The sequence below is a fragment of the Hippocampus comes genome, unplaced genomic scaffold (assembly GCF_001891065.2).
Source record: "Hippocampus comes isolate QL1 unplaced genomic scaffold, H_comes_QL1_v1.1 scaffold7, whole genome shotgun sequence".
Classification (NCBI taxonomy): Eukaryota; Metazoa; Chordata; class Actinopteri; order Syngnathiformes; family Syngnathidae; genus Hippocampus; species Hippocampus comes.
In genome coordinates, this window is record NW_017842060.1 from 8,338,236 (window position 1) to 8,355,020 (window position 16,785).

General features: G+C 42.3%; 1 protein-coding gene across 1 annotated transcript; it reads right to left on the reverse strand.

Moving 5' to 3' along the window:
- Positions 1-1,100: 1,100 nt before the first annotated feature.
- ldlrb (low density lipoprotein receptor b) lies at positions 1,101-16,307 on the reverse strand. The gene is made up of 18 exons (XM_019862455.1): positions 16,107-16,307; positions 11,680-11,799; positions 11,042-11,164; positions 9,927-10,304; positions 9,482-9,604; positions 8,752-8,874; positions 8,415-8,537; positions 8,203-8,331; positions 7,935-8,106; positions 7,252-7,479; positions 7,062-7,180; positions 6,838-6,977; positions 6,037-6,178; positions 5,800-5,952; positions 5,503-5,694; positions 4,103-4,177; positions 3,858-4,015; positions 1,101-3,431 (listed from the first exon to the last, which is right to left on the reverse strand). Exons 1-18 carry the CDS (start codon positions 16,159-16,161, stop codon positions 3,393-3,395), a joined length of 2,592 nt encoding a protein of 863 aa, XP_019718014.1. The 5' UTR covers positions 16,162-16,307; the 3' UTR covers positions 1,101-3,392.
- Positions 16,308-16,785: the final 478 nt, after the last annotated feature.

A 16,785-nucleotide genomic window follows, 5' to 3' on the forward strand; every position in this document is an offset into this window, starting at 1 on the left:
TCAGGACTCCCAATCCAGCCTCATTTAGGTGTTTCCCAAACTCCAACACACCTGATTGATTGATATGATCAGCTCATCAGCAATGCCTCATTTGAACCAGGTGTGTTGCAACTAGGGAAATATCTACAACAGGTTGGATTGGAGCTCCCAAGGACCGGATTTACACACTCACACCCTCAACGGGAACGCGTAATTGAGGGATAATTGGGACTGGACCCTTAAATGACATCACGGTTGCTCAGGGCTCAGGTAACAACCAATCATGACTCAGCCTGCCGATGTCACGTGATCAAATTCAGAAAACAGCTAAGCCGTGATTGGTGTTACCCGAGCCCTGTGACATCATTTTCAGTTGACAGCAAGTGACAAAATGGCCACCCTTTCATATGGATAAAAATGGCTCCGCAACATTAATCACAATACTGTGTTTGGACTAGTGGGGCCGCATAGAACATATTATTGTAAAATAAATTGTTGGGGGTCAACGCCCCTTTTACATTATGTGAAATCACCCAAAATAACGATTAGAATTTCTCACGATATTTCTCGCCAATACATTTTATACAATTGCAAAGCCTGTTTAGGGAGCACGTTGAGCTAGTAGTAGTAAGTACATCTTGCGGACAGTTGAAAAGTTCTGGCTTTGAATCTCAGCTCAGGAGCTCCTGTATGGCGTCTGCTTGTTTTTCCCCTTGTTTACATCGATTTTCTATGGGTACTAAAGCTTCCTTCTGCATACCACAAACATGCATGTTGGTTTCATTGATGACTCTTTGTCCATAGATGTGAATAAAAGTTTGAATAACCGGTTGTCTGCAGTGACTGGCAACCAGGAGGTTTACAGGTTTAGAGACTCTTGTTCTGTGTTCTTCAGATGATCTAAGTCTTATCAGTAACAAGTAACAATGTCAATTCACTCGAAGAATGTGGATATATGATTGGCACCGATTGCAGAATCTTTATCTCCCTCTGCATGGAGTTCACCATCAATGAGATGATGGTTAGATAGTGATGGAGATGCCATGCATACCATCACACACAATCTGGCACCTGGTTACTAATATGAGGACCCAAAGCTTAAAAACAAGCAGTTTCACAGATGCAGTAAAAGCTTTGACACCTTTTATAGCACAAATTTTATCTGGCAAAACCAAAACAAACAAACAAACACACACACAACAAGTGTATTTCAGTGACACTTCTTGAATTGTTTCAAAAAAGACAAACACTACCTGACAAAGAAAAATAGTAATCAACAAGCAATGTAAACTATGGACAAGTTGACACATTCTGCTTTACAACTTAGCACATGTGCCTGACTTTTCACAGTGGAAAAACACAGTCAAAAAAAAAAAAAACAACCTAACAATCCACAACAAATTGTGATTGTCATCACTCAAAAAACAAAAACAAAAAGGTTTTGTGCACGCAGCACTTTCTCTTAAAAAGACGCAGTTATGAACAGATGAAATAACAGATGTATAGTTTGACTATATAGGAGCCAAGATGTAAAAGTAAGCTCAAAGTATTCATGTCAGACACATTTTAAGTTTCAGTTTGTTGAAACATTAAATGTGTAGTTTTGCCTCAAAATTAAACTTCACACAGTGACAATAACTAAGAAGTTGAAATATATAACACACACACACACACACAGTATACATATGTGTGTGTGTGTGAGATATATTGTATGTATAAGACAATGGCAATGCTAAATTTTAATACGGAGTGATGATCAATATTTCCTCCCACCTTACCATGTTCTTTACACAAGAGCCAATTTCCGCAAATAAAATCTCAAAATATGTCCAAAGTATGAATAGGTATGGGCATTTAGCACAACACCACACATTCAGGAACCTTCAAATATCCACCCCATTAATAAATAACCTCAGGAATTTTCAATATTTCCCGATTTCAGCGCACACAGAAAAGGCAACAGAGTGTTTAATAAAATAATTCCAGACTATTTACATTTTTTTTTCATTATTACCGACAGTCACATTTGACATCTTCAATTGAAACAGCTTCTTCATTTTTGGTTAACAGGAAAATTAGCAGCTTAAGCATTTAGAATGTAAACCGCCAACGCTTCATTCAAAGAGACCATAACACGTCACAAAACAAAATGTGCGCAACACTCTCTGGAGAGAGGACAAACATACTTTTACTAAGTAAACGAAACCTGAAAGGGATACTTTACATATGTACACGTGCAGCAGTTTCAAGTTAATATTTTGTCCATTATGTAATTCATTTGAATTCAAATTGAATGCATCTCGTGTGAATCCTGAAAGAACAAAGCCATATCGTTTCCAGCCAATCTGATGAATTAAGTTGACCGAGTGAGATTCCACTTTTGATGTGACTGATTCAGCGCACGATGGTCTACACTTTGGAGAATGAGTGGAACAGGAGGTGTACCAGAAATGGTGCTCATTTGTAAGCTACAAACACGTGGACAATCCTGGAACTAATATGTCGTACCTTGCATGAATAATCAAGTGCCTCAATGGCCTAATTTATGAGCGTGGACCCCGCTGGCATTTTGTACAGCCCCGCAAGCGTCACCTGGATTGCCACAGATCGCGAAGGTTTTGAGAAGTCGCGCAAATCTTTCCTCGGCCAGTTCAGCTCCCATTTCGCCCGGTTGTTAAAAATACTCGGCACGGCATTGGTTTTTAATGTCAGCTGCATGCCGTGTCCCATCTCAAACTGTAAACCAGTCCTCGTCTATGAAATGTTCACTGCACACGTGTGCCCGCCTGCGTGTCCACGGGCAGGCCGGGGGCGCGACAAAGCTTGCTTAAGTACACGTTTTATAAATATTGTAGAATGACATGCCAGCGTGCATTTTGTTTGCCGTTTCTGGTTGAACTCTTTTTGCACTGCATGATGGCATTGATTTTCTGTGTATCCACCTCATTGTCCAATGTGTGCCTCTTCTCCAGCAGTGAGTTTACACACATTGCATTTTGTTGGACATAATCATGTGTTGAAAATTTCATTGGGCGGTTTACAGTAGCACAAGGCAGCAGTCAGGAATAAATATGCTATGGAAAAGTTGCAAAAGGCTTTTTTTTTCCTCCTTTACATTCAGACACGCACAAAAGAAAAGATGTGCAAGTAAGAGCTTTGTCTTCTGAAATTCTGATTCTGATGACATGTTGAGGGTTTGACTTGGTGGCATACTGCAGGCAGGTATGCCCCACCCAATCCTCCATCTTCATTCATGTAATGTCTAGTGCTTCTTTGGATTGCGCCGAGGTCACAAACAAAGTGACAGCAATGATAAAATAATTCTAGAAAAACAAAAATGGCTTCATTTTCATGCTGGAAAATCAGCAACCAACCAACCAACCATCAAAGTGAATGTCTTTGGCATGTTGGGATCATGCAACGTCAATGTCCTCCGTACTCAGCATTTGCCGCTGTAAAAAGAAAAAGACAATTACATTCAACTTTAGTGTCATTACGCATCACAGGAAATGAAATGGAGACTGCATCGAAAGTGGGAAACATGTAGGGACGGTTACTGAAGTTAGTACCGGCCGATTTGGGTACAGCTGAGTTCCGATTTACGTGAAATCTAATGGTACAGTGGTTCAGTGCCTAAGCGCAACTTTGTAAATTGTGAATGTGAGGGGAAGAGTTGGCAAATTTCCATGGTGCACTCGAACTCCGCAAAGCATGCACACAGGCAAAATGATGTCCCTCACTCACATACACAAACATTTCCTTGCTGTCGTATCCTCTGCAGATGCACGCCATTTCACCGCAGCAAGTCACTAACAATCAAGCGTCGGCAAAATAATTTGTCCCATCCTGGGTTGAGCCGACATGAGCGTGAGCGTTACCTGAAGATGGACATAGCCTTCAGAGTTCCTGCGGATTTGCATCTCGTCCTCGGTGGTCTTCTGGTAAACGGGGTTGATAAAGTGCATGGTGTTGGTGTTTCTCAGTCGCCAGTGTCTCCACAATAACACCGCTCCAAACAGCAACATGATCATGACCACTGCGGAGAGGAAGGAAAGCACGAAGGGGAGTTCTTTACATGTGAGGCGAGAAAGGGGAAGCTTGACGTGTAGGATGTTAAAATTACCGATTGGAATCGCGATGTAGAGAGCGGCGGTGTGAGACGACTGCGCCTCTGCAGGCACATCTGCGTGTCTGTTGACTGAAAAAGTGAGAGAACAATACTTTCAGTTATATGGGGTTTATGCCACGGGCCTCTGGCGATCTCCGTGTCTGTTCATCTCGATGCAAAATTTCACTCAACAAGGCGATCATTAAAGCAATTCCATCCATATCAATATCGTACATTATACTGGGTGACCTTAAAAACACAACCTGAAACAACAGCTTCAATACGAACAACATTTTTGATTCATATTTAATATTATATTCCCATTACTTAAAATGCAAATGTGTTTCAAAACATGGCCCAAATTTCATATAATGGGATCAATCGCATCCTTTCACGGTAACCACATAGATAAAATTAAGGGTAAAAATATTTGTAATTCATACTATTTTACAAAATGTATAATTTCCAAATAGGTTCATTATATATTCATTAGAGAAGCAAAATTGCTCAAATAAATAGCGATAACACAAATATGATTTAGGATAACATTTATTCTGCAAATCTCAAGTCAGAATTAGCACACCCTAACGCAAAATAGAGCAAACAAGAAATAATACTGCTAATATGATAAATGAAAACAGCTCAACTGACTTTGTTTAGTTTTCTCAAATTCTTTCAAATGATTGTGTTATTGGATTAATTAGCCTATACCAAATCTGCTTTCAAATGCTGAAAAGATTAATCAGATCTCAAATGTCAAAAATTACCACTCGGTACTCAAAATAACAAATAATGTCGCTGATTGATTGGATTGGAGAGTTAATGCACAGACAACATTTCAGGTTTCTATATCGTGCAGTGTACTTCTGATACAAACATCTCTGGCATGCTATTTTTTCCATTTCCTGTATCTCATATTTCTGCTGAACCAATAGGGGACTTAGAGAGGTTTTTGTATTTTAATTTGAATATTGACAATAGAACTAATATACTTTTAACCTTGTTGAAAAAAAATGGACCAAATGACTGCTCATAACCTGAAAAACCCGTAGGTCGTGTCATTTGTATCTTGTGGCATCAGTGTAAACCCTACAAACATTTTAAAAAAATCAAATCACTAAAAAAAAAAAAAAAAAAAAAAAAAAAAAAAAAACCAAACAAAAAATCCCGCAGATTTCCATGCTCAAGCAGGGACTTCTGCAACAGTTAACTTCCTTAAAAAAATAATCAGAATATTCATAATACTCTGCAATGTAGCATGTGCCCAAAGAACCAACCCTGACTGAGCGGGGAAAACTGTCTTCTGCCATGAGTCACAAAAAGTACCGAAAGCATTTCACAAACTTTTACTCTGCAGGTTTATACCATTTAGGACATACATGAGGGAAGCTACCGCCAGTGTAGGTGTGACGTACCTTGAGCTGGAGTAGAAGGCTGGGCTGCAGGGGAGACCTTGGGTTTCCTGGGGCGGATGGGCGAGGTAGTCATGGTTGTTTCAGCAGCTTTGGCCGTCGTCATTGTTGTTGTTGTTGTTGTTGCTGTTGTTGTTGTTGTAATGGCCTTGCCTGGCTCACTCTTGTTGCTTATGGTTGGAAGCGTTACGGAACCTGGTGCAGAAAGACAAATTGAGAAAATAAGACTTAGTGCCTATTTGATTCACAGCCCACTGCGGCTGTGAAAAAATAAATAAAAATAAAAAATAAGACACCCACCTGCCACACATTTCCTCATGTCAGGCGCCATGCTCATGTGATCGGGGCATGCGCAGGTGTATTTCGGCGAGCGCTGGTTGATGACAGGAGCAGGAAGGCAGAGGAACTCACACCCTCCATTTATACTGTTCCTCTCTGTGCACCAGTTGTAACCTACATGCGAGAGAAAAGTTTAAAGAATCGGACAAAAGTTTTTGTTCCTTTGTGTTGATCTGAACCGTGGTGATTTCGGCGTACCGCTTGGTTGCTTGAGGTTGTGGTAGAGGACGATATCCTCTGGCTGGGACAGGTCAGCGGCCAGCACTGTAATGTCCCGTCCCGTCGCTCGGTTGGCACTGAAAACAGCATTGTTGCCCGTATCCGTCCAAAATACTTTATCCTATTCAATAGCAAAAGCACAACCAAAAAGTGTTTGACCAATATGTCTGTGTCTCTTTCTGCTGACATGTGATCAAGACATTAGGAATGTATAGAAACCGAACCAAATGAATAAGTAGTGCACGCTCAGCATTTCAAAATCGAACTGAGCCACCATCTACAGCATGTATGGAAAGTCCTGGATTTGAAGGAAATGAAAAATGGGCAAGAGAACTAAAAAGTCCAATTATAAATGGTTGTATAGGCAAGTGAAACTAAAGAGCCACTTGAATATGAAGATAACAAAACAAGGAAATCTCTCACCTAAGGAAATCATGATACACACAGATATGGAGAACAAAAAAACATAAAAACATCCAAAGTAAAAAATGTTTGTGCAGAGAATAAAATAATGATGCAATAATGTTTACACACTCACACGCACACACACTAACTTCCAAAGTTAATTTCCCTTGAGGTCATGCAATTTAGAATTTAATAAAATTTGGGGGCAAAAAAAACAAAACAGAGATGCATTTTCCTATGTCAAAGTAAGCAAAGATGGCAGTCCAGTCTGCTCAACGTGGTGAGCTCAAAACTGAGTCGACAAAAGTAATTCCAGAAGAAAAATGCAATGCACAATGTCAACAAACTTTGTTCGGACATGACTTCTTCACTGACCTCAAAGACAGCCAGAGAGAGGGGATGCGAGAGCTTTTCTTCGCTGAGAATGAGAGTATGTCTGGTCCCACCGTTCACGTCCACGCTGGACAGGGTGTGTATCTTGGAATCTACCCAGTAGAGGCGCTGGTTGATAAGGTCTGACCAGAAACATTGGCTTGGTCACGATGGCTGTTTGCTCATCTTGTGTGCGTTCAAGTGACAAGCGATGGATGCGATCTTACCGAGGGTGATTCCATTAGGCCAGGCAATGTTGTCCGTTACCAAGGCAACGCGGTCGGCTCCATTCAAGCCGCTCTTTTCTATCTTCGCCTCCTCGCCCCAGTCAGTCCAGTACATGAAGCTGACAAAGACATACGATGATTGGAATCGTGCCCAGCGGCAATCAGCAACGAAGCTCTTCAACTCACTCACTTGTTCACAGGATCCACCGTGATGGCTCTCGGCTTCTGAAGATTGTCGGCGATCAGTGTCTTTCTCTTGTGGCCGTCTGTTGTCGCCACGGAGATGTGCCGCAAAGAACTGTCGGTCCAGTAGATGTTGCCGTGGATCCAGTCAACGGCGAGGCCTTCCGGGGCCTCGATCCCATCGCCGATGACCACAGTGGGCTGGGAGGAGTTGGCAGCCGCGTCGATTTCGGAGCTGCGGGGGAGGAGAGTGGGGCTGAGCGATTCAATTCAATTCAACATTGCAGTGAAGCAGATAATTTCTGGTTCATTTGGCTTTTTTTTTTTTTTTCCTTTGCGTAAATCTGACCTATAAGACCAAAACATTTTGGTTAATAAAGCTGATATTTGTTATTGTAATTTTATTGCTTGTTTGTTAAAACAAAAAATACATGTGAACAGGACCTTTGGAAGGAAAAAAAAAAAATCACATTACAGAGGAAAAACAAAATTGCAATAAATCCCAAAAGCATTATAACACGTTTATAATATTGCATGATCTACGATAAAATGACTCAATAAAAAAATTAGCTCAACCCTAATGAAACTGTCTTTAGAATAACACTGACTCGAGAAGCCAAATAAAACAGTGGCCCAGCAGATGACTATGACTCTTTGACCAAAGGCAGATGAACCAATGTGAATTTTCACCTGAAGATTTTCTTGAGCGAAAGGTCGGACCAGAAGATGATCTTGTTTGCCATGTCCATGTCCAGAGCCACGGCGTTCTTCAGGCCGCTCACCACACGCATGTACTCACTGCGATCCACCGTCACCTTCCTCACATCATGCCTATTGGTGAAGTAAAGTGTGGGCGTGGTGCCTGGAAAAGACAGTTGGGGGGTGATGACAAGATGAAAACGTGATCTCCATTTCGGTCCGATTAATTAAACGTGATGCACACATTTTCGAGCATTACCTGAAGCAGCTTTGCACTTCTTGCTGACAGGGTCAATCTCATAGCCGTCTTGACAATCACACTTGTAGCTGCCGGGCTCGTTGATGCAAATCTGACTGCAAATGTCGGGGTCTACACATTCGTCGATGTCTGCGGGTGGTGACGAGGTCAAAAGGCTGCGGTCAGCTTTCATGCATACATCAAGCCTACAGCCACGTTTCCCTGTCGCTCACCTTCACAACCTCTTTTGTCTGCCTTCAATGTGTACCCAACAGGGCAGGAGCAGCTGTAGCCGAGCTTCTGATCGATGCAACCGTGGGAGCACCCGCCATTCCCGACCAAGCACTCATTGCGATCTGCGGAGACCCACAAAGGCACGCCAATGAACACGACGTTCAATTATCTTTGTCAAGGCAGACGATGTGACTCAGTTCTTTTAATGACTGAAGTCTCCAGTAATGACAAACCTTTCCTCAAATTACTCTTTCAAACAAGCCTGTCAGATTTTCCGGCCGATGAGCTGAGACGGTGAACCAAAGTGAGAAAGAGAGCAGCAAGGGGAACACCTACCGCACTGTCCGACCGGTTCATCTGAACTGTCTCGACAGTCTCTCTGCTTGTCGCACACCTTGGACATGCTGATGCACTCGCCGCTGCTACACTTGAACTGAGCGGGGCCATCGCACACGTTTTCTAGGCAGAAGAAGCGCATGCGTGTGAATAAAAGCAGCAGTCATTGTGGGAAGGCCTCAGCCTTGAGACATGTTATTCTCCACCAATATTAGTGTGCGAATGCTGAAACGAGCGTGTACTCCCACATCATACATCAGATTTACACTGTTCAACAAACTCCAAAAATTCACGGCTTTCGAGGCTACTGTTTTCCACATGCCTGTAGTTTTCCCACAATTAAATATTGTCCATTAAAAATTCCTCATTCACTTCCAATGGGACAGACAATGTGAGCATCCCACACCCTTCGATACAATTTAACATGACTTCACATGCTATTTCACCTGGGCTTTGGTAGAGTCGCTTACCCATTAGCATAAGGATTGGTGGTTTGAATCTCAGCCTCTGACTGTAGATTATTAATATGTAAATGAACAAGGATCTAATTGCTAAAGGGCTCGATATCACCATGACAAAATATAATTCATTTCATATCAAACAACGCCTTTTAATGATCCATTCCACCATTGGCATTCAACATGGAAAAATTCCAGGAAGTTTCCGAAGCATCAAAACGCTTTCCAGGTTGCTAAACAAAACAGTCAGCTTCCACTATTAAAAGAGTCACCTGCTTGGCAGTCGATCTCATCGCTGGAGTCTGGGCAATCATGCACTTTGTCGCACTGACGGCTGCCGTGGATACAAGTGCCGTCGCTACACTGGAACTCATCTGGGGAACAGGTGGGGTGAGCTAAAACAAAAAAAAAAAAAAAAAATGGATGAAATAACAAAAGACTCAGATTAAAATAAAGGATTTGCCATGCATTTTAATATCACGTTTTCCTAATCTTTACAGATTTTCTGAAAGACGCATAGCTTACGGTTTGGGCCACAACAGCTAAACAAGAGTCGCATTTACCTTCAGTCGTTTAAAAATGATCATCCATATGAGCCAAAAAAACCCTTGATCTTGGTTCAATGGTTGCATCACACTTTTAGCGAGAAAATTTCGTAAGGCCTTCTGAGGACGTCATAAAAACTAAAATGGTCGGAAAATGCGTTCATTAACTCACTGCAGTTGACTTCATCCGACTGATCGTAACACTCGGCGCTCCCGTCACAGCGCCAGCCCCCGTTAATGCACTCTCCATCAGCACACTGGAACTCGTGCTCCCGACAAGCCACAACCTCCTTGCGGGGCTGCTTGTCGGCACAGTTCTCCGGCCACTCGTCCGAGCCATCGCTGCAGTCTTTGTCGCCGTCGCAGAGCCAGATATTGGAAATGCACGCCGTGTTGTTACACTGGAAGGTTAGCGGGCTACAGGTGGGTTTCGGGCAGGAAGCTTCGTCGGAGCTATCCGGGCAGTCGTTGTCGTGATCGCACACGAAGCTGGCGGAGATGCACTCGCCGGAAGCACAGCGAAACTGTTGGGCCGTGCACTCCTTTGCCACTGCGGTTGAGGAGGGAGCAAGAAGTTGGGTGAATGCGAACACTATGCTAACACACTGCTAATCTGCCGAGTTTTCATAGTTACTTGATAGTAGGGGCAATCGACTGAGAGGATAATTCTGCTCACATTTATGTGACACTGCCACAGAAGTATTTGACAATAGTTTATTACTGTGGTTGTCTCATCATTTTTGAGAAAATTATGATAGCGTATTTCAAAATATATAGGCTGTGTGACGTATAATGCAATCCACACAGAATAAAGCAGCATTTCCCTTTCTGGGATAAGAGAGTATTTTTCAAGGCCAGCTTGTGATGAAGGGGTGTCGTGTCCAAGTGAAAATGCAGAGATAATTGCGAGCAGTCAAAAATGTTGGATTCTGTGGTCATTTGTCAGGTGTGAAAATAGAAAGCCTCCAACAAAAGCAGTCAACCGATGAGGGCAAGCGTTCAGGACAGAACACGGAGACGACGTTGGATTCCCACAAAGCCGACATAAACAACTTGACAGTAAGCCTGCAATAAAAATCCTTGTAAATTAGATTTACATTACGACATCCAAAAAAAGAGCTCGAATTAGAAAGGAAAACCATACTTGCATTAACAAATAAAATCATCCTCACTAGTTGGGAAGATAACTGCTCTATAATTGCTGACCCAAAAAAACTATTCAAGTATACTGTAATCTATACTTTGTGTGTGTTCACTATCTGCGAAGCAGATAAGTTAGTAACTTACTGCAGTTTTCCTCGTCCGTGCCGTTTTCACAGTCCGCGCTGCCATCGCAGTGCCAGTTCTGCGGTACACACCTATGCTGGGGGGCACCACAGCTAAACTCTGACTCTAGACACTTTCTGGCCTCTGAGGAAACAAACAGGAAGGAAATGACTTGACTCATTGAAATGCAATGAACTAGGGGGGGAAGATAGGCAGATAGGCAGAAAGCCCCGAAAACACAAACAAAGAAAAAAAGAAATGAAAAAAAACCCATCTAGCTAGGTAGACTAGAGTGCAGACTACAAATCTTCTTCATCCGATCAGGGGATCCGCGTTTCATTATTTCACTGAAACAATCTTTTCCATCATGGAAAGTCCAGGCTGATAAAAATGTGTTCTACGGTTTCCTCCCAGATTTCAAAAACATGCGTGGCAGGCTAACGGAACACTCTAAATTGTCCCTAGGTGTGCGTGAGCGCAAATGGTTGTTTGTCTCGTGTGTGCCCTGCGATTGGCTGGCATCCAGTTCAGGGTGTACTCCGCCTACTGTCCGAAAACAGGCGGGATAGGCACCAGCACGCCCGCAACCCTCGTGAGGAGAAGTGGATTACAAAAGGGATGGATGAAAAGTTTGACACAAGAAGGAGGTAAAAACGTACCGCAGGTTTCTGGCAGTTCGTCGGTTCCATCGCCACAGTCGTCGGTGCCATCACAAACCCACCTGCGGGTGATGCAACGGGTGTTCGCACACTTGATCTGAGTGGAACTGCATTCATATGCTGCATGTGGATGAAGAAGAAAGAAAATGAGCAGGTTAAACCAATGAGAACAAAATCAATACTCTGTGCATGTGGTAGTAACATGAGCTTACGTCAACACACGCACGCACGCACGCACGCACGCACACACAATAATACTGATAATGTTGTCATGTTTAACTTGGCAAACAGGATGAACATTATAATCAAAAGGTCACTGAACTTCAGATAACTGGAAAGTGCGAAAACAACACCTTTTACTATTGGCTTTACCCTGCAAGGGTTTACTCTGTACTTCCACTAATCACAATAGGTTCTAAGTAAAGGTGCAACAACTTATTAATAATGAAATTGATCTGTAATTATTTTGATACATCGATTATAAGGACCCGGTTGAATTTAAAATTGTCCAAAGTCTTTGAATTTCAACCTCACGGCTGTACGTTTTCTCAGATGCATCTTTGTGTGGAATCAAAAGAAAACATTTGCGGAAATGTTGAAATGCAATGGCAAAACCTAACTCCAAGTCATGCAGGACACCTTCAATTTGAACCACTGTCATGCAGCAAAGCTTGTAAGAATTAAGTTCAGTGAGACTGCTGAAGTTCGACAGTGTGACTCTCCCGAGTTGTCAAGCAATTTAAGAGAAAGCTTCAAGAGTATTTTGTTGCTGAAGATAAGATGAGACAAGAAAACCTTTATTTGTCTCACCATGGAGAAATTCCCATTTTACAGCAGCAAAATTATGAAAGTGAGAAGAACAAAAAGTATATAAAGGAAAATAAATTATAAAAAATATATATATATATATATAAATTTATAATATAAATATAAAATTGTAAAATATAAATACAAACCATTGCAAGTAAGTACTAGTCATTGGCTGTTGAAATGTTACCTAAAACATTGCCTGTTCCGGTTTTATGAGGCAATCGTACAATCTGAACAAATTAACATCGTGTGGTAGGCTTCACTGTAGTTGTCACCATGTAAAAATGACCCCCCCAGCTCCACTTTGTGTTTGTTCAACCTCAGAAATGACGTTGCTTTTTTTCAACTTTTGAGGTCATGCCCTCAGATCGTCACACCGAAGCAAGCCTGCAGCTCAAAGCTTGGTGAACACCAAAATCATTCACGTGCGGCTCGCGTGGTCCATTTATTGACATTTGTTCATCAAGGGTCTGGGCTCATGACATTTCACTTGTGAAACACACCACACTGGCCCTTTAAGAATATAAATCGGAGGGAAATACAGTCACACCACTCACTGGCTGCTGATTGGTGCCACAACAATGTCACCAAGGTAACCAGACGGCAAGTGCTGGCTGACCAATACTGAAACTGAAGAATATTTTCATATTATCAGATACATTATTTCTCTTCGCTACCAGCGAAGAGAAACAATGGAAAAAAAAACCCTTGTAACAAGCCCCCCTTCCTCTGCTTTGAAGCAAACCTCGATCCCACCCACATGTGACGCAAAAGTCGAGCGGGAAGCCTTTTAGCATTTACAGGAATACTTTCCAAAGTGAGTGCAGCTGTTCTGTTAACGTACACTGACAAACAGACCACAACATTTGCAGCAGCTCCAAAACCCACCCTGCCTTCCGACGAAAAGTCATGCACGACTAAACTCAAGAATGAGGCCTTGTTTCACAGAAAGGAAAAAGCAGACAAGGCCAATGTTGTCATTTTTCATCACTAATCTTTCCCCTGTGGCCTCGTGAAATGGATCAAGGGCCAGAAAAACGACTGAGGACCTAGTTAGCCTCGTGTGTCTTGTACATACAAAACAGTTGCACCCCAAAACGCACCACATAAACTCACGCTGACGGGACGGTGTCACGTGTGGTCACTGTGGAAACTCCGGGTTCCCATCGTTGTCTTATTTTGTGTTTGAGTCCTTAAGCATCAGTGTTAATCTTTTATGCCGCTTTCCCGTTAACCTCAAAGAGCCCCACGGCACACTACTCTGCTATGCCCGGCCCCAGACCACACGGCCTCTGTTGCTTTTCCATTACAACAGGCTCACGGCAGGATGGGGGCGGGATAAACTGTACTGTGCAAGCTTGCGCTGCACGATTTATTGACACATACAGTGTGTCATAAGATTTTACGAGTGACAAGTTTCGCCAACTGATTTTGGGGGGGCGGGGGGGAATTCCCCAATATGAATTGCCGTTACATGATGTGTTGATGTAGCAAAGAGCGGTTGACTAAATGCACAGCGTTCACATATAGACGAAAAATACATATTTTCTTTATTCTTTACTAAAAACTGCTTGACATTATCATCAATGTAAAAGGGATTCATTGATATGACCTACGGCTAAAGTGAGTAACAAGCTTGATCGTATATTGTGTGAAACTTGTAAGTTTTATCCAAACAAGGATTGAAACCAACAATTGATCCTATTTAATGTAGCATTGCCTCACTATTGAAGCTCACATGAAACACATGATTTCCTGTACCGTCTGAAACCACACTTACTACTTTTTCATTTTGACAGCAGGCTACGTGCTGCTAGCAAAAGAGTACATAGACGGCTGCTCTATTGATGGGGGCTATTTAGACCCCACACTTGGAACCTGGCCATCATTGCTGCCATTTAAGGTCAAGTGAACAATTCAAACATGCTGAGTCACTTTAGAACAGTTATCTGACAGCAGAAACTAAGACGAATGAATGAATGACAGATGTGCATCACAATACAACCATCCTCCTTTATGGCCTTTTGTGTCCATTTTTTCCCCAAAATTATTTTCAAATAGCAAATGCCAAAACAATACAAAGCTGTGTGATGATTAACACATCACCAAGGTTTTAATTAAAAAGCGCCAATGGATCGAGCACCATGTGGAGCTTCTAGAATTACAACCAACCAACTTGGAAAGAATCTCTCTGTGTGGTTTTTCCATCCAAAATGTGAGTCACACCCCCTTCCGTGTGTATTTCCCAACTTGAGGCCTACCTACGTAGCGGGCTTGTTAGATAAATTGGTGGGTGAAACTGCAGGATGTGGCTCAGATGCATGACTCATGATTATTTAACAGAAAACACAGTTGAAAAGGATGCGTTGTGCCTCACTGAAAGGCAGTTGAGTCGTATTGTTTCCTCAAAGCAAATCAGAAAAGAAAGGCGGTGATAATGATGAAAAAGTTATGAAATAAAAGTAAAGGTTGAATAATTTAGTCGACTAGTCAGCTTTACTACTCTGCGTCAAGCTTTGAAGCTTGACATCAACTAATCATGTTATGGCATCTCGCCTTCCATTCAGCGGACTGCCACTATTCTGCCGTCGCTGAAATATGCTTTTTGGAGCAAAATGTTTGGCCAACAGGGGGACACAGTGTTCATGCAGTACATCTGCACTGGTCAGAGAGTATGAAAATAAGATTATGTTGGATGGGAATAGCTCACTAGCATTGACTATTTGATCGCCGTGCTTCTTAAAATATTCATTCCAGAGGTACACATGGTCTGGCGGTGAGGAACAGTGTTAGCGGCGTGAAATTAAGGCACCAGCTTGGTCAGCAAAATGCTATGTCCAACAATGTACCAGCTACAACCGTTTGATTATGAGAACTTTTTTCATATCATAACACACAGTGTCACTGTACAACATTGTGTCATAACACTTGAGATGAGAGCGGCGGCTGAAAGAGAAAAACAACAACAACGATATTTACTGTAATGGTAAGCAATATATTTAATCCTTTGTTTCTAAATAGTTTCTAGGGTTGTTCGTCAAAATAAGTCCTTAATATGTGAAATGGGCACCCCTTTTCCACACAGGCCAATATAAGAATATCAAACCAATTATGAAGGGGAAATACACTCTCTCAGCTTGATGTCATTGATGACAAAGCAAACAGTTAGTTAGATTTGTCAAAAATTATCACATAACATTCCACTTAAAACCTTTTTCAATAAAAAATGGACACATGACTGATTTATAGGGTTAATACACATGCTCATATTCAACACAATAACACACGTACTCGTAAATTCTCTCTCACACATTATTTTGGCCCACAGATAAATTCAGACTTTCTATTTCCATGTACTGTACCAATCATGACGCAGGAAGCTACACAGCCCCGCCTACCGGAAGCCCAAAAAACTGGGTGGCGAAATCATTCATTTCTTTTTCTTTTCTTAAAACACATCTTTAAAGCATGAGAGGAGTTACGTTTTCTGGTACCCAGAAAAAAATATATATATTAGAAAAAAAACCTACTTATTCCATTCATCTATTAACATGAACGCAACTAGCACGAACGAACAAGTGACATTCACGACGTGTGCGTGTGTGTCAGGCTCTCACCCGTTATTGCCGAGCAATTAATAAGCATCAGGAGGCACGTGCACAGTCGCCACATATCCGACACTCGCTAGTTATTCCCCACTTGAACGAGGCGAAATGTCACTGCTGCTTCCAATGGAGGACGGGGCGAGGTTACCGGTACACTGCAGCGGGGGAGCTCTGGTGTTTGGCGGCGCGGAAGCAGCAAAAGCGTCACTGAGAGCATTGGCTCAATTTAAATATTCGAACCAAGACAGCGGAGAGGGCGGAGTTTCAGCAGTGGCGTGATCTTTGAAATCGGACACCAGGGCCCTCCCTTGGGGAGGAGGCGAGGAGTTGGCATTGGCAACCTTGATGCGTACGTTTTCTACTTAAGCACCAAATGAATACAGTAGTCCGGATTGCCATTGTAATGCAGTAGTTACAGCGAAATTTTGAGTAAAGTGAAAATAAGTGCACAAATAATCTCTCTCTCTCTCTCTCTCTCTCTCTCTCTCTCACACGCACACGCACACGCACACGCACACACACACACACACACACACACACACACACACACACACACACACACATATACACAATTACCAGGGGCGAGTCTTGGTTCAGAGGTTCAGGACAGGTACAGCCCCAACTCTTTTTCTCTCCAGGTGGTAAAGTGGGGCTTGACTGACACGTAAAGGGCTAAGAAAATAATTGAACA

Bases quoted from the DNA above. Each gene is read 5' to 3' on its own strand.
- ldlrb (XM_019862455.1), bottom strand. From the start codon at position 16,161: ATGTGGCGACTGTGCACGTGCCTCCTGATGCTTATTAATTGCTCGGCA. The intron at 11,165-11,679 runs GTACGTTTTTAC...TTGTTTCCTCAG, and splicing joins CGAACTGCCAGAAACCTGCG to AGGCCAGAAAGTGTCTAGAG. The intron at 7,480-7,934 runs GTGAAAATTCAC...CCTCCCCCGCAG, and splicing joins TCGCTCAAGAAAATCTTCAG to CTCCGAAATCGACGCGGCTG.